The sequence below is a fragment of the Chiloscyllium plagiosum genome, chromosome 16 (assembly GCF_004010195.1).
Source record: "Chiloscyllium plagiosum isolate BGI_BamShark_2017 chromosome 16, ASM401019v2, whole genome shotgun sequence".
Classification (NCBI taxonomy): Eukaryota; Metazoa; Chordata; class Chondrichthyes; order Orectolobiformes; family Hemiscylliidae; genus Chiloscyllium; species Chiloscyllium plagiosum.
Window position 1 is genome coordinate 48321671 of NC_057725.1, and position 23017 is coordinate 48344687.

At 39.9% G+C, this 23017-nt stretch overlaps 1 protein-coding gene across 6 annotated transcripts in view; it reads right to left on the minus strand.

The window, feature by feature from the left end:
- dagla (diacylglycerol lipase, alpha) overlaps window positions 1-23017 on the minus strand; it is a 388180-nt gene that overhangs the window by 52161 nt on the left and 313002 nt on the right. For all 6 annotated transcript variants that reach the window (XM_043706006.1, XM_043706009.1, XM_043706007.1 and 3 more), the window contains 4 exons: window positions 19804-19881; window positions 16599-16679; window positions 3228-3370; window positions 823-891 (listed from right to left, as the gene is read on the minus strand). In XM_043706006.1, the coding sequence (XP_043561941.1) occupies window positions 823-891; window positions 3228-3370; window positions 16599-16679; window positions 19804-19881 (371 nt within the window). The remainder of the gene's footprint in view (window positions 1-822; window positions 892-3227; window positions 3371-16598; window positions 16680-19803; window positions 19882-23017) is intronic.

Consider the following 23017-nt stretch of genomic DNA (forward strand, 5'->3'; position numbering starts at 1 on the left):
AATCTTCTTCCTGACCTCTCCGCCCCCACCCCACTCCGGCCTATCACCCTCACCTTGACCTCCTTCCACCTATTGCATTTCCAACGCCCCTCCGCCAAGTCCCTCCTCCCTACCTTTTATCTTAGCCTGCTGGGCACACTTTCCTCATTCCTGAAGAAGGGCTTATGCCCGAAATGTCGATTCTCCTGTTCCTTGGATGCTGCCTGACCTGCTGCGCTTTTCCAGCAACACATTTTCAGCTCTGATCTCCAGCATCTGCAGTCCTCACTTTCTCCTCCTATAACTATATACATTCAGCAATTCATCAAAGAAAACAAAGTTTTGAGATCTGCTAACTCATGAAGCAACATCTTAAAATTTTTTTTCACAATAGAGTGGCTCTCCTCAAAGCCCTCAGCAGATAAGTAACACCACCAAAAACTCAATGAAATTTGAATTTTCTGACAGAGCAAGTTAAATGATCCAAATAAGTATCAGATTACTTTTCATTATTAAAATGATGCAATCGTTAACAACTCCAAACTGCCTAGCTCCTGCTCATTTCCTTTCTAAAGGCAACACAAATAAAAAAAATGATCAAAAGCTAAACAGCAGAGCTAATTGGATAACTAGTTCTACCATGTGTCCCCCAACTGGAACATCAATTTGGCTTAAAGGCAATACAAAGTGAAAAATCAATGAAAAGCAATTAAATAAAGTTGGTTCTTACAAAACTAAACCTCAAAATCTGTAAACATTCTGGCAGAAAATCAAGACCATAAATAGTGAAAAAGCACAGAATTGAGGTTGAAATATAAAATAAAATAAGGTTTCACAACTTGCCTTGGTACCAAATCCTTTCCAAGGATGACAGATGTCACAAATTCCTTGGAGTATTCCATAGCATCAGAGCTAAGGATTAAATTAGAAAAGGACAATTAAACTGGAGGCATAGTTATGCTGAAAGAAAATTTAATATTGAGTATAACCGATCACATAAAAAACAGCAAAAAAGATATAAATATTTAAACCCATCTAATATTAAACTGGTATTATCTAAATTTTCATATAAGACAAGATTAACATTTGCTTCCATCCTTCTTCTCCTGAAGAAAATTATTCTTACCAGGACATGATTCCCTAGGTACCAGGGGCTTTAAGTAACCTGCCTTAGCAGCTATTCTTCATTTGGAAGTATATACTATAGCCATCAACAGACTATTTGATCTTGACGCAATTATAATCAATTCCAAAGTTGTCCACACCCAATATTCGAAAAAGTATATTGCAGAAAGATTGCTAGTTTAGAACTAGGAATATAGATCCTGACCGATATGCTCTTAATTCAGGGACAGTGTAGTCAAATTACTTATGTAAAGGTAACCAAAGCATAATGGAGCAGTGAGCAGTAGTGGAACATTCTAGTCTCTTAAGACACAGTACCACAACAGGTGATGGCTCGATGTGCAAAATTAAGGAGAACTCCAACTTTTTATTTTAATACACACTTACCATAATATTCTACCTTTTTAATATTTCTGCTGTATTTTGATAAAGATGCAAAGGAAATTTTAAAGAAATAAATTAAGCCAATCCAGTTACTATTAGTAAATGCTCAGAAAATAGAAGCAATAGAAGCTCAAATCTGGTACTCAACTAGCATCTCAATTAATCAAATGCTTGTTTTACTTTTTGTTATGTGAATCTTCTGAAAATTAAGGTATGCAATGTTAAAAGTAGAGAACAAATCATACTGGATACTCAACATCAGTGCCCATTCATTTCTGGTCAAGTTGGGGTACATGCTTTAGCCCCAAGAAAAGTACAGCATCTTCATTTGCACCACATTTCCATTTCTCACACTTATCCAGTGGTCAGTTCAGGTGGACTTTGAATTAAGGTCTCAAAGTTGAAACACTAGTGTCCCATCCATATTCCACCTCAGTCCCCTGACCTAATTATTCTTTTAAATTCTGTTTTCTTTAATGAGCAGAACATTTCCTGTGCAATAGAGATAATTGATTCAAATTTCTGCTGTTTTAACAGACTTGTTAATTCAATTGAAGCAAACTTGAGGACCGCCTGTGCCCAAACTATTACTGAGTTTTGTTTAATTGCATATTCAAAGTTTGGGAGAAGATTTGTAGCTCGGATGCTCGTTGTTGTGGTTCTGTTCGCCGAGCTGGGAATTTGTCTTGCAAACGTTTCGTCCCCTGTCTAGGTGACATCCTCAGTGCTTGGGAGCCTCCTATGAAGCGCTTCTGTGATGTTTCCTCCGCCATTTATAGTGGCCTGTCTCTGCCGCTTCCGGTTGTCAGCTCCAGCTGTCCGTTGTAGTGGCCGGTATATTGGGTCCAGGTTGATGTGTTTGTTGATAGAGTCTGTGGATGAGTGCCATGCCTCTAGGAATTCCCTGGCTGTTCTCTGTTTGGCTTGTCCTATAATTGTAGTGTTGTCCCAGTCGAATTCATGTTGCTTGTCATCTGCGTGTGTGGCTACTAAGGATAGCTGGTCGTGTCGTTTCGTGGCTAGTTGATGTTCGTGGATACGGATCGTTAGCTGTCTTCCTGTTTGTCCTATGTAGTGTTTTGTGCAGTCCTTGCATGGGATTTTGTACACTACATTGGTTTTGCATATTCCTAGAAAAATCTATTTACTACACATTGACAAAACACATCACACTGAATTTAAGAGCCTGGTCATGAACTTCGAAGAACTGAATGTGTTGATCAGTTTTCTATAGCAGTTCAGAAGTACCCAACCTTTGGACTATTTTACACAAGTATAATCTTCACACGCTGACTGTTTCTAATATATTAGCCTCCCTAACACCGTAGGTGTTTTGAAGTGAGCAGAAGTTCAAAGTTCAAATTTTAATAGCCTGGGGATCGAATTTGCTAATTGGAATATTACCATCAATATCAGCTGAGGTGCACACCATTTGTAATAAAATCAACATGTGTGCAATGACATTTTTAATATTTTAAAGATAAATGTATTAACAAGGTTCAGATACAATTCAACCCCTATCTACTCTCAATCATAGAGTGCCATTTTTCTTGTATTTTAATCAGTTACTACATAAAATACAAAATTCAAACAAGTCATTAATACAGTCAGCAAACTCAACATCACCCATTTACAACAGTGTTTTGTTCCCCCATCTTAGATCAGTTCACAAACTCTGATTCAGTTTTCTATAACCTAGATTAGATAACGTCTACGTACAAAATAAAATATGCACCTACCTAAGAAGTCCTCCCGGTGGAGAGTAAGCATAACAATGTAGTGTAGGGTATTGAGGTCTGAGCAAGAAAGAAAGAATAGCTGCAGTTCCAGCTCCTAAGGAATGTCCAACCACGATTAATCCATAATGTTTGGTACCTTTCACCTGGTAGTAAAATAAGGGCAGTAAAATCACAGATAATACTTGTGATAGTCTTTGTTTTATTTTTTACTGCCTTCATAAAAGGCATGTTCTCAAACAGTCTGCTGTTTTGATAATCGATGGTTACAGTGAGTTATCACAACTTAGTTACGACATTTCAATTACACGATTTATCCCTTTCTTGAAAAAAAACAATCATTGCTTGATATGCCCAGACTTCCATACCCCTTAATTAACTATTACACTTAAGCAAAACATCTCTCTTAGAACATAAAAACCAGGAGTAGGAATTGGTAATTCAGCATCTCGAGCCTGATCTGAACCCAGCTCAACTCCACTTTCCTGCCAGCTCTCTATAACCCCGCAACCCATTACTAACTAAAAATCTGCCTCTCTCCTCAAATTTACTCAGTGTGCCAGCATCCACTGCACTGTGGAGTAGTGAATTTTACAGATTCATTACCCTTTGAGGGAAGTAATCTCTCCTCAACTATCTGCTACTCCTGATGTATAAGCTCTTTTTCTAGATTGCCCCAGAAGGAGATACATTTGCTCTACATCTACTATGAGAAGGTGAGGACTGCAGATTCTGGAGATTAGAGTCAAGATTTTATCTCTCCACCCCAAGGCTGCCAGCCTCATTCCAGATGAAGGGCTTTTGCCCAAAATGTCCATTTACCTGCTCCTCGGATGCTGCCTGACCTGCTGTGCTTTTCCAACACCGCTCTAATCTTTACATCTACCATGTCAATTCTCTTTAGTATCTTACACGCCTCAATTACATCCCCTGACATTCTTCTTAACTCTAGAGATACAGGCCTAAACAGCTCAACTTCTCTTCATAAGACAAACCGCTCATGTCTGGAATCAATCTAATAAACCTCCTCTGAACAGACTCCAATACAATCACTTCCCTCATCAAGTAAGAGGACCAAATTTTACATGCTATTCCAGGCGCAATCTCACTAATGCCTTATGCAGTTTCAGCAACACTTACTTTAGTACTCTATTAATTCTACAATAAATGCAAAAATTCCATTTGCATTCCTCATTAACTGCTGTATCTGCATTCTTATTTTGTGCAATCCATGAACAAGGAAGCAGTTCACTCTGCATTGAAACACTCTGAAGTTTCTCTCCATTTAGACAGTAAGCTGCCTTTCTATTCCTTCAATGAAAATGGATAACCTCAGTTATCCACATCAAATGCCATCTGCCAATTTTGTGCCATTCACTGAACCATCCATACCCAATTGAAACCTTTTTATTTCTTTGTTGCAACTTATTTCTCCACATATTTTAGTAGTACCTTCTTTCCTTGCAACCAAGTCATAATATAGATTGTAAATAAACCTTAACTCAGAGTAAATACATGCAGACACAAGTATTTAACATTAGGTAAATAAATGCATTATATTCAGTACACAAAGTACTCTCAATAATTATAAACATTATTATTTTCCCTGGAATGATGTTCCTGTGTTGACATTATCCATAAATCAAATCTTTGAAATACAGTCACCACCATTAATATGGCAAATGCCAAAATAGATCAACTGATTTAACTCAGTTGATTTGGTAAGGAGCTGAATCAAGTGTTATTCATTCTATTTTACAGAGATACAGTAATTAAGCCCACTATTCCCCAAACATCATAAAAGTTGTCTGTCCCAAATATTTTTCAGATTTAGCAAGTTAGTCAAAAGGTTATTGAGTGCACCATTAAATATTTTGACATCAATGATCCTACAGACATTAGCATCATATGCCTTAAAGAATTGACAGGAATCTGCCCAGATGAACATTAATGCTTTAGTTGATGTAACTGCAAAATATATTCTTACAGTTCTCAAAGAGGCGGCAGTAACTAATAAATTGGTATTGTGTGCATTGTGATCAGCAAGAAAGAATCAAATAAATAAAGAACAAGTTTTTTTTTCCACCCAGTGAGAAAGTTAATGTAAAGATTAGATTAGATTAGATTAGATTACTTACAGTGTGGAAACAGGCCCTTCGGCCCAACAAGTCCACACCGACCCGCCGAAGCGCAACCCACCCATACCCCTACATTTACCCCTTATTACCTAACACTAAGGGCAATTTAGCATGGCCAATTCACCTAACCTGCACATCTTTGGACTGTGGGAGGAAACCGGAGCACCCGGAGGAAACCCACGCAGACACGGGGAGAACGTGCAAACTCCACACAGTCAGTCGCCTGAGTCGGGAATTGAACTGTGGCGCTGTGAGGCAGCAGTGCTAACCACTGTGCCACTGTGCCCCCGATCTCATCTGCAATTCCAAAAGCCCACACATAAACACATACAGGTATCCTATAACACTGTAGTTGCATTCAGCGAAACCTTGTTTAATAGAAAATCGCTTAACAGAAATAATGGGGTCTATGGGAAAAATGGGGCTAGGGGCAGACCAGCAAAAAATATCACTCATGATTACTCAAAAATTACCCAAAAGCCTAATGCAAAGTATAGACCAGCCTGAATGAAGGTTGAAAGCATATTTATTAATGAAACAAAAGTAAATTTAACACAGTACATTTAAAAAATGTAAGAAAGCTGCTCTCTGCACAGTACCTCTCAAAGAAAGCTGCTCTGACGGCAGCTGACATTGGTGCATGCACAGAATGGCCCAAAGACTGGCAGCAACGTCGCATATATGCAGACAACGGCGCACACACAGTACAAGAAGAACATCAGCGCAAGCACAGAATGGAGCAGAGATTTCAGTGTGCACATTGGCACATGTGGAGAATGAAGCATGCAAACCAACTCCCGCTGGAATTACTCTATTGCCAAAGTAGGTAATCATTCTCCAAAATACCATTCTCTAATTCTTCAGTGACGTTATAGCCAAATTGCGCTGCTGAAACGTGTGTTATTCCAGAACCACCTGTATAACAAATTTATCCACTGCCCATCATTTGTTGGTAATGAATCTAACGTTTATTCACATATTAGTATGATTTAAATATGTTCACATAGGTCCAGCAAAATGTGAATGTACAAAGGGATCTGGTTGTCCTTGTACACCAATCAATGAAAGTAGACAGACGGGTGCAGCAAGCAATTAGGAAGACAAATGGCATATTGGCTTTCAAAGCAAGAGGATAGGAGTTCAGAAGTAGGAATATCTTACTGCAGTTTGCAGAGCGTTGATGAGACCACACTTTAAGTATTATGTATTTTTGGTCTCCCTGCCTAAGGAAAGAAATAGAAGAGGAGCAGCAGAGGGTTCAGTAGGCTGATACTTGGAATGGTAGGACTGAATTATGAGGATAGATTGGTTCGACCGGACCTGAATTTACTAGAATTTAGAAGGATGAGAGGGGATCTGATTGAAATGTCTAAGTGGGCTGGATAGACTAAATACAGGGAGGGTGTTTTCTTTGGTTGGGGAAATTTAGAACTGGGAACACGGTCCCAGGATACAGGATATGAGATGAGAAAAAATGTCTTCACTTAAAGGGCAATGAACCGGTGGAATTTTCTGTCACAGAAGGTTGTGAAGACTGAAGGCCAAATCACTGAATATATTTAAGAAAGAGATTGATTATTTTTTAAATTTAAAGCAAAAGGTAGGATCATATCAAACTGTGAAGCAGGCTCAAAGGGTCGAATGGCCTACTCCTTGCTTCTTTATAACTGCTTTGGGTCGATAGAAATAAGTCCATAGTTTTACCTTAAAATGAATGGAATTGCAATGTTTAAGATTTTAGTACATTTTCCACTGATCACCATCAAAAATTAACCCCAAATGTTAGAATTTCTTTAATTTAATTTAAATAACATACTTGCAACCTTATGGAGGCCTGCTATTTTGAATCTCCAGTCATGTCTTCTGCTGTTCTGGTGAAACACAGTTCCAGGACTACATCATTGGCTTTGATTGGAGATAATGCTTTGTGTACATAGATGCATCAAACATCCACAATATGCATCAGTTGCCCAATATGCAGTCACATTGTTATCCAAAGAGTATTTTCCAAACTTGTTCTTCTTGACAATAATCTACTATCTGTCCCTTCAGTAGTGAAGCTATGTATGTGGCAATTCATCAAGCTCAACAACAACTGGAACATCTGTCAAATTGTATCACATCCTTACCTAGAAATGTAGCAAACCTGCCAGAAAGACCCTGCAATTACAATCACATGATAATAACGATCAATTTCAACCCTCATTGCCCCATATACAGGTGCTACAGATCTCCAAATAGAGAGAGTGATGTGGAGAAAAAATATGCAGGAAAATCACAGTGCTGTGCAATAACAGAATCATACCTATCAATTAGGATAATGTTACATTAAAGGGAAAGGTGAAGAAATTTCTGAAACATAGTCAGGAGGACTTTCTTGAAGAATATATGTGTGTTTCAATGAGGAACAATGCTGGAGTAGTTGCTGGGAAATGAGGCAGGCCAACTTGATGAAGTGTCTATGGAAGAAGTGAGGATTTACCTTTCTTCTTCCTTCCGGCCTGTCACCCTGTCCCATAATAAGATATTGTAGCAAGAATCCACAAGCAAGATTGGAGAGGAAGAGAAGGCGTGAAGCTGCACACCCTTCTGATATCACCAGCTCAAGTTACTTCATCAAGGTCAGTATGCTGGTGGTGTAATGGTAAGTCAACTAAGAAAGCAGGGACATTGTAATGCCTACAAGACTCTATTCCTTTGAACAACATTCTTTTATTATTTGACCAAAGTACCATGTAATATTCCCAAGGATATTCATTCAGTTTCCAAGACTCTGCCTTGTATATTCTCCAAATTTTAGGACTAAGTTCCTAGTTGACATAATCTCTCATTTTTTCTAATACCAGGGGTGGTGGGAAAAGATGAATGCCAACACTCAAAATTAGGAACTTGATTAGAGACCAAAAAACTGCATACCAGCTCTCCCTCCTCACCCTCTTCACCTCATCTCCCCTGCACCCCCCCCACCCCATTCCCCTTTCAAACCCACTCCATCCCCCACCACACCACATCCAATCCTCACCCTTCCCCCTGCCCCAGGACACCCCTGAGCCTTGCCACATATTCACTATGCCCCACAACCTCAAACTCCTAGGCTGAATGGTCCGTCCTCAGAAAAGGGCTCACATCTGTGCCCCTCCACCCCCACTTCAATGAATTCTGGAGCTGCCACAACGTGAAGCTCTTCTTCTGCCACTTCCGCATCTTTTTCTTTGACAAAAACTCCCAACTCCCTCCAAGGATCCCTTCTCCCACCTCCAACGTTCCTCCTCCACTTGATAACCTCAATAATTTCTCTGATACCACATTCTACCTCCCCCTTGCCCACAACCACACCGCGACCCATCATGCCAAAAATTACTCGCACTGTGTTCTCATTGCCTCCAGCGATCTCCCCTCCACCGCCTCCAATCTCATAGCCCCCTAACCTCGCACTGCCGAGTTCTACCTGCTCCCCAAGATGCACAAGCCCAACTACCCCAGCCAACCCATCATCTTTACATGCTCCTGCCCCACTGAACCCATCTTATCCTATCTCGAGTCCATCCTCTCCCCCTCGGTTCAGACACTTGCCACCTACATCCGTGACACCAACAACGCCCTTGATATCTTCAGTAACTTGCAGTCCCCTGGCCCCCCAGCGCTTTACCTTCACTATGGACATGCAGTCCTTATACACATCAATGCCCCACAAGGATTGCCTCCAGGCCCTCAGCTTCTTCCTCTCCAACAGACCTATCCAGTTCCCCTTCACCAATACCCTCCTCCACCTCACCGAACTATTCCTCACCCTCAATAAATTCTCCATTTCCTCCAAATCCAGGGGGTGGCCATGGGCACCCAGAAGGGCCCCAGCTATGCCTGTCTCTTTGTCAGCTATGTCGAACAGTCCCTCTTCAGTACCTACATAGGCACTGCGCCCCAACTCTTCTGCCGTTACATCGATGACTGCATTGGCACAGCATCCTGCACCCAGGCTGAACTGGAACAGTTTTTGACTTTGCCCAAGTCTTCCACCCCACCCTCAAATTCACTTGGTCCACCTCAGACACCTCCCTCCCCTTTCTTGATCTCTCCTTTTCCATCTCTGGCAAGTCTCCAGACAGATATTTATTACAAACCCACAGACTCTCACAACTACCTAGACTATACCTCCTCCAACCCAGTATCCTGCAAGAAGTCCATCCTCTACCCCCACCATATCTGCTCAGAAGAGGATACATTCCTCTCCCAAGCATCCCAGATGACTACCTATTTTGAACAATGTGCTTTTCCCCTCTGTTATCCAAAAAGCCCTCCACCACACCACCTCCATTCCATGTTCCATTGCTCGAAACCTCCCCTCCAAACCCGACCCTCCAAACTCAATAAAGACAGAGTCCCCTTGTCCTCACCCACCACCCCACCAGTCTCTGCATCCAATACATCATTCTTAAACACTTCCGCCAACTCCAACTAGACCCCACCACCAAGAATATCTTTCCTCCCCACCCCTCTCTGCCTTCCGCAAGGACCGTTCCCTTCAACAGTCCTTGATTTGCGCCACTCTCCCTACCAACCCCCCCCTCCCCCAAATCCCCAGGTACCTTCCAATGCAACTGGAAAAGATTCAAAAACTGCTGGCATACCACCCCCGCCTCACCTCTATCCAGGTCCTCAAACAATCGTTCCATGTGAGACAGAGGTTCAACTGCCTCTCTTCCAACCTAGTTGCTCCATCAGATGCTCCCAATGTGGTCTTCTCTACATTGGGGTGACCAAATGTAAACTTAAGAACGGTTCACTGAGCATCTCTGCCGGGCACACAGCAGCCAACCAGACCTCCCAGTCACCACCCTTTTAATTCCCCTACCTACTGCCTTTCCAACATAACCATTCTTAGCCGCTTTCATTGCCACAACGAACCAAAAAGAAAACTGCAGGAACAACACCTCGCCTTCCGCCTGGGCAGCCTAAGCCCAGAGGACTCAACATTGCGTTTTTCAAGATAAGAGTGGTGCTGAAAAAGCACAGCGGGTCAGGCAGCATCCAAGGAGCAGGAAAATCAACATTTCGGGCAAAAGCCCTTTATCAAGAATTCAATCAGGAATTGAGTTCTCCAATTTCAAATAACCTCCCTTGCCATCCCCCAACTCCCTTCCCAGCCCCTCCCCCTCCCTTCCACTCCACCCAGCTACCTACCGGATTCATTCCTCCTATGACCAACCAGATGGTACCCTCTGCCTGTCTTCACCAATCCCACGTTACTTCATGACACAGCATCTAAATCTTGAGAGTTTCTACATATATTATTATTGCAATTGGTGGCACACTTACGTTCATTAAAGTTACCAAAGTAAATTGCAATAATTAAGGATTACTTTAGTTAACAATGTAAAAACCAATCGAAGATTTCCAAAAGCCGCTGTCTTGGGATCCCATTCCAAACTCCAATTTCTCACCATCAAATCCATTCCTCACCGAGGCATGGTCTGAATCTTCATAACCTTAGTATTCTGTTAAATTGCAAGGTGAATATCCAAGTCTCTCTGTGCATCTTCACACCACCTAACAGCACTTCCTAGTCAAAAATGAGACTCCATGAATGGAGGTCAGCGCTGCCAGCATACTGCATCATCCAAAATCAGGGGTGTTATAACAATGGATCATGCTGACACCTTTGGCTTTCCTTAATATCCCAAATATTTAGGTCTCTCTGTCATGAAGGTGTAGTAGTCAATATGTTGTCGTTGGATGTGCCAGGGAAGTGCAACATTCAGAGTGCGCCCATGCTGTAGGATGGTCAGGGAATAAGCAGCCAGCATGCCTATGGCCAATGTTGTTTCCCTTTAAAATTCCTATGATAGTTTTTTGTTATAGCCCCTCCTCTCACTGGTCAGGTCATTTACCCTGCACATTCCGAATGCTCCGAATTGCACACTTTCGATTGGCATTGTGGTGAACCACTCTTCTTCTAGTTGCTTTCAGCCTGACTGAGTCAGACTTGTAGCCCATGCTGTTAACTCCACACACTTCATACTTCCTTTATTGCACATAGGCTTCAACAGTTCAGAGAGGAACCTCACCACCACTTTAAGTGGCAAGTAGGGATTGGCAATAAATACTGGCCCAGCCAGCAACACCCACATCCCATAAACATTTATTTTTAAAAGTCCCATCCCAATCTGTGCCTACAGCTGCCTACCTTTGTAATGACATTGGAAGCTGTTTAGAGAAGCTTCACTAGATTAATTCCAGAGATTTAAAGCTTGTTTTATAAGAGGAGATTGAATAGTTTAGGCCTAAAACCACTACAGCTTAGAAGGATAAGAGGAGATCTAATTGAGATATATTAAATGCTAAAGGGAACTGACATTGTAAATGTAGAGTGGATGTTTCCTTTTGTGGGGCAATCTAGAATGAGAAGTCTAAGGGGTGGAAGATTTAAAACAGAAATGAGGAGGAATTACTTCTCTCAAAGGGTCATGAATCCTTGGATTCTGGGACACTGAATAAATTTGAGGAGAGACACAGATTTTTACTTAGGAACAGGTTAAATGATTATGGAGAGAGGAAAGTGGAGTTGAGGCTGAGATTAGATCAGTGGTGGTTGTACATATGGTAGAACAGGCTTAAGAGGTTGAATTTCCTTCTTGCATTCTGCATATTCTATTGTTTCCAAGAAGCGCCGTCATGTCAAATAACCATGTCCAATGTGATCATTCACTGCTTCTCAGCCAGCTACCCCACCCGACCACAATGCTCCTGACCACAATCAATTCCCCTTCTCCCTTCCCCACATCTCATCATTCCTAGTCTCCCTTCAGCCCAGCCCATTTCCCTTCACAACTGTACTGCATCCTTGTCCAGAGCTTGCAATCCAATTTGGCAAAGACTAACCTGCAGAGGTTGAAGCAACTTAGTCCACAGAAACGGACTGAAGATCAACTCTTCAAATAACATGACCAAATAGTCTTGGTCAAGATGTGCCTAGCCACCTGACAGTTGTGGACCATGCTCTAGGGAGCAATATGTTCTCAGGCAATACGTAGGTCATTCAGAGCAAATGACTAGCTGAACAGATCAATCTGGTTTCTTTCTCAAGTTTTGCCAATGTCTAGCTTGTTTGATGAGATGGAAGTCTGAACATTAATGAAATTAGGTGTGGTATTAACAGGGTACTTTACAAACTTTAATCCTCATTGATTGGAATCTCGGGCTGCTTAGCAAGAATCTTGTCAAACCACTTGTGAAAATCATAAAAGTTGGAGCCAGATCCTCCCAAAGTTGAGACGGGCGTAGCAGGATATTTGCCTGATTCTGCCACAGCCCACTGCTCGGACTCACTTGAGGTTCTGCCCACAGATCTTTTGGAGTGAGAGAAAAACCAACTGACCTACATAATACATTTGCATTTTATTTTTGAGAAGATTTGTAGCTTAGGTTGAGGTTCAGGTTGTAAGTTTGCTCACTGAGCTGGCAAGTTTGTTTTCAAACGTTTCGTCGCCATACTAGGTAACATCACCAGTGAGCCTCTGTGAAGCGCTAATGTTATGTCCCGCTTTCTATTTATGTTTCTAACTTTCTTAAGGTGGGTGATATCCTTTCTGGTTCTTTTTCTCAGCGGATGGTAGGTAGAGTCCAAATCGATAAGTTTGTTGATGGAGTCCGGTCAGAATGCCAGGCCTCTAGAAATTCCTGTGCATATCTCCGTTTAGTTTGTCCTACGATGGATGTGTTGTCCCAGTCACAGTGTTGTCTATTGTCATCAGTATGTAAGGATACTAGACATAGTGGGTCACGTCTTTTGGTGGCTAGTTGGTGTTCATGTATCCTGGTGGCTAGTTTTCTGCCTGTTTGTCTAATGTAGTGTTTGTTACAGTCCTTGCATGATATTTTGTAAATGACATTCTTTTTGCTGGTTGTTTTAGGTTCATTAGCTGCTGTGTGTGCCTTGGTAGGTTTGTGGGCTACCATGATGCCAAGAGGTCTGAGTAGTCTGGTAGTCATTTCAGAGATGTCTTTGATGTAAGGTAATGCGGCTAGAGTTTCTGGGCACGTTGTGTCTGCTTGTTTGGGTCTGTTGTTGAGAAAATCGGCAACTGCGTTTATTGGGTAACCAGTCTTCCTGAATACACTGCATAGGTATTTTTCCTCAGCTGTTCATAGTTCCTGGGTGCTGCAGTGTGTTGTGGCTCATTGAAATAATGTCCTGATGCAGCTCTGTTTGTGTGTGTTGGGATGCTTGCTTCTGTAGTTAAGTATTTGGTCTGTGTGTGTTGCTTTTCTGTACATGCTGGTTTGAAGTTCTCCATTATCTGTTTGTTCTACTGTAACATCTAGGAATGGGAGTCATTCTTCTCTTTTGTGAACTTTATGTCAGTAAGGATATTATTAATGGTGTTGTAGGTTAATCACAGAAGTGCCATCCATGTAGCAGACCCAAAGTCCACAAGCCGACCAACACGCTTAAACAGTTGCTAATTAACCTAAAGGACCCCGTACAAACAATCAGCAAAACAAATGTCATTTACAAAATATCTGCAAGGACTGTAACAAACAATACATCAGAGAAACAGGCTGAAAATCAGCCACCAGGACATATGAACACAAACTAGCCACCGAAAGACATGATCCACTGTCACTAGTATCCTTACATAAAGATGAGGAAGGGCAACACTTTGATTGGGACAACACATCCATTGTAGGACAAGCTAAACAGAGACACAAATGGAAATTCCTAGAGGCCTGGCATTCTAACTGGAATAAACACACTGATTGGGACCCCACCTACCATTCTCTAAGAAAAAAGAACCAGAAGTGATATCACCCCACCTGAAGAAACCAAGACACATAAATAGAAAGCAGGACATAAATAGAAACCAGCGCTTCACCAGAAGTTCACTGATGAGGTTACCTCGTATAGTGACGAACCATCTGAAAACAAACCTTCCAGCTCAGCGAGCAAACTTACAACCTGATACATTTGCATTTTTATATAGTCATAATCATGTGTCTCAATAGCAGCTGAAAATACTTCATATACAATGAGGATGTTGCTAGGGTTGGAGGATTTGAGCTGTAGGGAGAGGCTGAACAGGCTGGGGCTGTTTTCCTTGGAGCGTCAGAGGCTGAGGGGTGACCTTATAGAGGTTTACAAAGTTATGAGGGGCATGGATAGGATAAATAGACAAAGTCTTTTCCCTGGGATCGGGGAGTCCAGAACTAGAGGGCATAGGTTTAGGGTGAGAGGGGAAAGATATAAAAGAGACCGAAGGGGCAACTTTTTCACGCAGAGGGTGGTGTGTGTATGGAATGAGCTGCCAGAGGATGTGGTGGAGGCTGGTACAATTGCAACATTTAAGAGGCATTTGGATGGGTATATGAATAGTAAGGGTTTGGAGGGATATGGGCCGGGTGCTGGCAGGTGGGACTAGATTGGGTTGGGATATCTGGTCGGCGTGGACAGGTTGGACCGAAAGGTCTGTTTCCATGCTGTACATCTCTATGACTCTATGACTTATCATAGCTTATTTATTATGAAGGTGAACACACAGAAAGTTTTCTAAAATAGCAATATCAATCGGCTTTTTTAATAGTACCTTTTAAAATTCACTCATGCGACACTGGCTGGCCAGCATTTAGTGCCTATTCCTAACTGCCCCTGTGGTGGTGGTGGTGGTAAGGTGCCTTCTCAAACCATTGCAGGTTGACCCACAATGCCTTAGGGAGGGAATTTTGAGGATTTTAACCCAGTTACAGTAAAGGAACGGCAAGGTATTTCCAAGTCAGGATGGTGAGTGGCTTGGAGGGGAAGTTGCAGGTGATGGTGTCCCCATGCACCTGCTTCCCTTGTCTTTCTGGAAGAAAGTCATTGTGAGTTTAGAAGGTGCTGTATATGAATCTCTGGTGAGTTTCCTCTGTGCATCTTGTAGATTGTACACACTGAAGCTAATGAGCATCATTGGTGGATGGAGCGGTGCACATTAAGTGAGCTGCTTTGTTCTGGATGGTGTCAAGTTTCTCAAATGTTATTGGATTTGTGCCCATCCAGGCAAGTGGGAAGCATTCTATCTTGACTTCAGCCATGTAGGACCATCTTTGGGGAGTCAGGCGGTGAGTTACCCACTGTGTTGTTCTTAGCCTCTGACCTGCTCTTATAGCCAGTGTTTATGTAACAAGTCCATTTGAGTTTTTGGTCAATGATAATCTCCTATCAATGTTATTGATAGTTGGCGATTCAACGAAGGTAGCACTGTTGAATGTCAAAAAGCCAGGATAGATTGTCTTTTATTGGAGATTGCCATTGCCTGGCATTTGTGTGGCAGGAATTTCATGTGCCACTTGTCTGACCAAGCCTGGATATTGTCCAGATCTTGTTGCACCTGAGCATGGACTGCTTCAGTATGAGAAGTAGTAGTGAATGGTGTTGAACATTGTGCGATCATCATCACCAAACATCCCCACATCTGACTTTTAGATGGCTGGAAGGTCATAGATGAAGCAGCTGAATATGGCTGGGCCTAGGACAGTACCCTGAGGAACTCTTACAGAGATATCCTGGAGATGTACTTGAGGCAAGAAGGGCTCTTGAAGAACTCCTTGCCCTTTTTATATTGCTGTGGAATGTTTAAAATCAAACCCAACAGCGTGGCCAATAGATTACTATCTACTTCAAAAGAGTACCATTCATCATTAAACTGAAATGTTATTCTACATTATCAAGTCAGATTACGGTGCATACCTGGAGCCGTCCCAACCATCTCATCCTCTGCTCTCAATAGAGCTGAGCAGGCTACAATGCACAACTTAAATGAATATCAACTATTCAATGGAATAGCAAATCATAACTGTTAAATTTATATAAGTTTAGGACTTCATCAAATTTCTGACTTTTCTAGAAAAGTACACCTGTTTAAAGACACACAGAAGTAATCTGCTAAAAAAGTACTGATAAGAGCTGGGACATCTACACATTACACATGCAGCAAAATCTGAAAATGTAACTTAGAAAATTAGTAAATATGGTTTTTCAAAAAAAAAAATAAACCTTACATCAGAGAATATTGGAACTGCACATTAGACACTGACCATCCAATTTCAAGGCGGCGGGGGGGGGGGGGGGATTTATTTCATGACAACTTAAACAAACTGCAATCCAGTTTTCCTCTTTTGGATAGTGATATTGTTTTTACTTCAGAACGACAGTATTTATTAGGCAAATTGTCAATATTTTGTAATATTAGCTGTACTATACCAGATCTCGGCCAAAAGCTTGTGAAAGAATCATCTCCTGCTCCAATTTCTTTTTGATGTACTCTGCAGATAGAACCATGCCCTGGAAAAGGATCAGAATGCATGCAAGATCAATTGTAAAACCTAGCTACAGAGGTTGATATGTGTTTAATTCTTAATAATAGAAAGCAAAGCAAAATATCATTTAAATAAAGTGTTCAAAGATACCTTGCAGAACTCAAATTTTTCAATTTTGCTATTATGAACTTTTTAACAATTCATTCTGTTCATAAACTCGATGTTTAACAACAGTGGGTGAGAACTTGCAATTCTAGAAACTAACCAAAGGAACTGCTTCACAATATCTGGCAATTCTGTCTCATTTGAGGAGGGAGAGTTAGTTGTCAGATCTTGTCTGCTATCTGTCCTGGATTATAGCAATGAAGGTGATTCTTAAAACTGCATTTTTTTTTCAGAAAGATGATATCGCTGAAATAAAGTTTTATGACATATTACGAATCCTGGAGCCTGACAATATATATTTACAATTGACAGGACATTAACAGATATTGTGCCACTAACTAACATATGCTGTACAAGGTAGAGAATGTATTGTACATAGAATTATGGTTAAATATGTAAACTTATTTTGTATAGTGGTCTTGTAATCAGCTCCATTTGTGCGATGTAGTAGAGCCAAAAAGAGCTGAACCGCATTTGTCAGCATTTTACCACACTTAAATAAAAGCAAAATACTTCAGATAATGAGAATCTGAAATAAAAATAGAAAGTAATGGAGAAACTGAGCAGTCTAGCAGCATCTGTAGAGAGAGAAACAGAAATAGCTCTAAAGAACAGTTGCTTCAGACTCAAAATGTTAGCTCTGTTAATCTAATAATAAATCTAAGGTTATTATCATAAGGTGGTTTCCTTACTCATGTTTGACCTAACACTAGGAGATATTGAAGTCCTTAGTCAATGTTGAGGATTCCCTCTTGACTGTATACCACTGTGCAGCCATCTCTGGCAGTTCTGTCATGTCAGTGAATTGGACATGCCGAGGGATGGTGATGGTCATGGCAGTGTCTGGGACATTGTCTTTCAAATATGATTCAGTGAAAATGCCTACATCAAGCTGCTGCTTGACTAATCTCTGAAACAGTTCTCCCAGTTTTTGCACAAGCTCCTCAGACATTGATAAGGAGTGATTTGCAGGATCAATAGGACTGAAACTATCATTTTCAGATCCTTGCAAGTTGACCCATTCAGTTTTATTTCTTTTGTCAGATTTGTGGTGGTTTGATACAACTAAATGGCTTGCTTGGCAATATCAGAGGGAATTTTAAAATGAGCCATACTAATTATTTCAATATCTTGAAAGATACCTTTAAACTAGAGGGATAGCAGAAAACTACACAACTATGTTACTCTCTCCATTGACTACACACTACACAATAAATTACTTGTGTAGTACTTTCTATTTTTATTTCAGATTCTCATTATCTGAAGTATTTTGCTTTTATTTAAGTGTGGTAAAATGCTGACAAATGTGGTTCAGCTCTTCTTGGCTCTACTACATCGCACAAATGGAGCTGATTACAAGACTACTATACAAAATAAGTTTACATATTTAACCATAATTCCATGTACAATACATTCTCTACCTTGTACAGCATATGTTAGTTAGTGGCACAATTAATATGACATTTTAATTGTTTTCACTATTATGGCTTACCAGTACATCAGGTTGTTTTCAGAAAATCACATTTAAGATTATGAGGAAAAGTACAGAGTAGGTGGTCCTTTCAGGGGTGTACTGGATGAATCATCCATTTCTTTACTAAAAAGTTCTAGTATTTCATAATGAATGCAAATGGCAGTGAGAAAGGAACCTGGATAATACTGACTGCATTTCACCGCACTAGCTGAAAATGTGCAAGCTATGGATAAATAATGTGAAAAATTCTGTTGGAAAGCAATCAGCTGACCTAGTGCAACCAAAGCTGTTACAGATGCAAAAACTCAGTGCAAATCGTTGCTTGCTTTCTCAAATTCCAATGTCTATTGCAGTTTAATTGCTGGTAACATGTTTTAATTAACAATTCGGAATTTTCTCTTTTGCTTTATAATGACAGATTAGTAAAAAGTAAAAATAAAAAGTGAAAGAAAACAAACTTTTTTTAAAAAGTCAATAAAAGTCAATTAAAATGCATACTGAAGTAAAATGGAATTGTACAAGGGGAAAAGAAGAGACAAGAAAAATGGCATTGTATGAAATTTAAAGAAAACCATGTATTAGAAATTCATGACCTAAGATAACAAAAGCCAGAGGTCATAACAGGTCAGATAGCATCGAAGCTAACATTTTGAGTCGAGACAACTCTTCATCAGAGCTGAAGTCAAGTGTTAGCTTGCTCTCTTCTCCATGGATGCTGTCTGACTCGTTATGACTTCCAGCACTGTTGTCATCTGTACAGATTCCAGCATCTGCAATAATTTGTTCCTATATATTAGAAACTCGTGATCTTACAAACTAAATTTGAGGAAGAAAAAGCATCTGCAAGTGAAGAATGGAACATTAAGAGGTATAGTTGAGTTTTAATTTCTGAGCCTTTATTTTGTTAATTAAATAACTAATTACAGAAATGTTTAGGGCATTTAAAATAAAACTACTTATACACTCTAATGTTTAGAGTATTAGAGTAGCTATGATAAGCAAAATGGCCTTTTCATATTGTATACCCTTTATCCAATATCTTTCATTATAAAAGAGCATGAATAATCATTCACTGCTCTAAATCAAATTTATTTTGAAGCTTTCCTTTACTTACCTGGTTAAAACGTATTGATGAAAAATCCATACTTTATTTAAAATATTTGATTTAGAAATGCAAAATTTGGGTTTTAAAATGAAAAATATCCCATTCCTTTACTTGTTAGGCAATTAATTCAATTTTTTGTGAAAAAGACTAATCTCTCTCTGGCACTGGAGGATATACTGTTATGACAGGAATGTTCTATAACTTTCAATGTAGGATTCTGAATACAAGAAATAGACAGCAAGAGCAACTCCAATTTTTCTGTTCCCCTGTATGACTAAGTAAGTTTTAGAACTTGTTTAATTTTAGAAAAAAGGCCAGATGTTGGAACTCAATTAATATTTGTAGTATTTCTGACAGCTTCATAGCTATTCCATCTGAAGAATACAACAAAAAAATTCCATTTACCTTGTGGCCAAGCCAAGTACCATGATGGCCCTCTACTGGCAATCGTTCAGCATCTCCAGTCAGATCAGTTAGGGCATCCTGACAGAGAGATTAGAGCAAGTCAGAATGAGCCTGACACAAATGTGTGTTTGGTTGCTTGGCACCGAATTTTCTTCTCTTATTTTTGCTTTACGTTTTCCTACCCTTCCAGGATTGTGTTTCCTCAGATTCAGTCAGACTGCTATCACCCTACCCCATAAAGTTTGTCCTCACTTATTAACTTAGATGGTTAAATCAACAGGCCATCCATCTGCCGAAAGCAATAATTCTTTAATATTCCGTAAACAAGAACAATAACCAACATTAATTCTGTCCTCACCAGGCAAGACATGTACTGAAACCATAAATAATGCATCTGTGATAAGTTATACATAGTTGACAAGAAATTATATTTTCTCTTGCCCACGCCTATCCTATATCAATATGCAATTCTTAGCAATGCTTATTGGGAGTGTGAATATTAATTGATTTTTCCCCTTGGTCTCAGACTAATGTGTAGAAGTGGTCCATTCTACATGCAGAAAAATCTGGCTTAGATTGGTAAGTGGCATGTAACATTTCTGTGATAATTGGGACAAGTACAGCCACCTTTTACAAGAGATGGTCTAACCATCTATGCTTGATCTTCGAGGAATTACCATCACTGAAATCCCTATCGTCAGTATCCTGTGAGTCACATTGACCAGAAGCTTAAATGGATTGACCACATAGATTGTATTGTAACAACATCAGCTTGATGGCTGGCTAAGCTTTGCTGAGTCGCACACTACCTGGCTCTCCAAAGCGTGTTCACCATCATCAAGTCATAAATGAGGAGTGTGATAGAATACTCTCCATTGACCCGTGAACTGCTGGCCCAACAACACAGAAGAATCTCAATGCAATCCAAAACAAAGCAGCCTGCTTGATTGCCACTTATCCAAATTCTTTATCATTCATTCCTTCAATACTGGGGCACCATCATTTTAGTGCATACAATCTAGAAGATACAATGCAGCAACTTGCCAAGATTCCTTCAAATGTATCATCCAAATCCAGGTCCATGCTTACTGTCTAGAAGGACAAGGGCAGCAGATGAATGACAATATCATCATCTGCAAATTCCCCTTCAAGCTATGTACCATTCTTACTTGGAAATGTACTGCCACTCCCACATTATCATTGTACCAAATCCTGCAAGTGCCAACAGAATAACACTGTGGTTATATCTGTACCACTCGTAAGTCAGTGGCTCACCAGCACTTTTTCAGGGGCAATTCAAGATTGTCAATAAAAGCTGGCATTGCCATTAACATGATCATCCCATGTCTGAATACAAAGAGACTCAGCACCCCTCTTCTTGCTCGATCAGAATTAAGTCACAATAAGCAGAGACCAAACCTCGGATTTTCTAGTCTGTGTGGCAGCAACATCACCCAATAGTCAAATTATGGAAATCTCAGAAATAATTATATGAAGGCCAGACAATATTTCATGTCTTAAAATATGCTGCAAAAAGCAATGAGAAATATGGTGGGATGGGGTTGGGGGGAGGTGGAGGTGGGGTGTTGGGCAGGTGGGGGGAGAAAGAAGACTGAAAACTGGAATGAAAAATCCCAGTAAGCTGATAAATAATATTTTCTATTTAAGACCTGCATGAACTACTATACCATCACTTTTTGTTGGCATGAAGTTCATTGCTCTCTGCCCCCTGCACATCCGTTATATACTTTATAAATAACATGTAACAAGTATTCTTTGAATAGTGTGTTTGGGATTAAAATTGTACACAACCTATATATTAAAGGAGACAAAATATATTCTGCATTAAAAATGGATGTACATTCAGTTGGGTGCCTGTGCATACTTTACTATACCAGCTGTGGGTGAAGACCTGTATCTGTTGTTACGTAAATTATGGAATTTATATTCATTTGTTACTTGTGATCAGTTTGGAAAAGATGGAGCTTCTGAGTCTGGAGTTAATTATTAACTTGCAAACATACTTCCTGCCATGGTGATTTCTTTTAAAATGAATTTTTGAGGTTTGGTTTTAAAATGAATGAGTTTTGTGAAGTATTAATGGATATTTATTCATTTAAATTGTTTGAGAGCAGCAAGGTAAATAACAGGGCCTCAATGTTTGTTACTGTGTTCCTAGACTTGAATCACTTTTAACTTTGATTGAGACAGTCCTGTGAAGTCCTTGGAATAGGATGACTATGTAGAAGAGTGCCTCTGAGAAGGGATTGATGAATATTGAATTAGGTTGCCTTAGAGTGATGAGTTAATGTTAGTTCCAAACCAAAAGTATTGGATTAACACCCTGAAGTGCTTACTTAAAGCTAAAGACATTTAAACAAGTCAATGATAGCCTTCAGAGAAAACTATTTACTGTTTTAAACTAAGAGGTGAAATTATAAATGACTTAAACCTCCTGATAAGTATGTACAGGGAGCCTTTTATGAGTATTATACAAGTGCTGTTTTGTGTCCTGTATAAATGGTGTATTTTGGATAGACTACAAACACTGCTTTGTCTCTTTTCAATTTAGCAGATACAATAACAATGCTTAACAGTCATTCAGATAGACAAATGAACAGGCAGGGAATAGACAGATACGAACCATTTGCAGGTAAGATGGGATTATTTTAAAATGGCTTCCTGGTCAGCACAAATATGGTGGACCAAAGGGCCTGTTCTTGTGCTGTACTGTTTAAGGATTAATGAGATTATATGTTTCCTGTATCTTTAAAAATCTTTGAATTTATATTGTAAGTAGATAGTTTAGTATTTTTTTTGTCATGTCTTTTGCAAAATGTTACTGTTTTATTGTTAAAGCAAAATTTGCAGCATTATGTCCTTAAGTTTCAGTGAGAGATCACTTTGGCAAAACCCAAAACAAATTTAAAAATGAGCTATCAAGCCAGGTTCCTGTCTGGCGTTTGATTTGTCCGGTAATAATATCAACTAGAATTGTTACACTGTGCACACAGGAGCTGACACTATTACTTGATGGATAATTGTATCCCCATGTGTCAATATTTGTGTAGCTGATTCATATGCATGTGAGTGATTATTCCTATTAAGGTATATGTTTGCATAGATCTCTTCTAATGTATGTTTACTTAAATATCTGAATGAGTTCCTGCATTTTTTTTTGGCTGGGGGAAGGGTGCAATACAGTGTTGTGTGT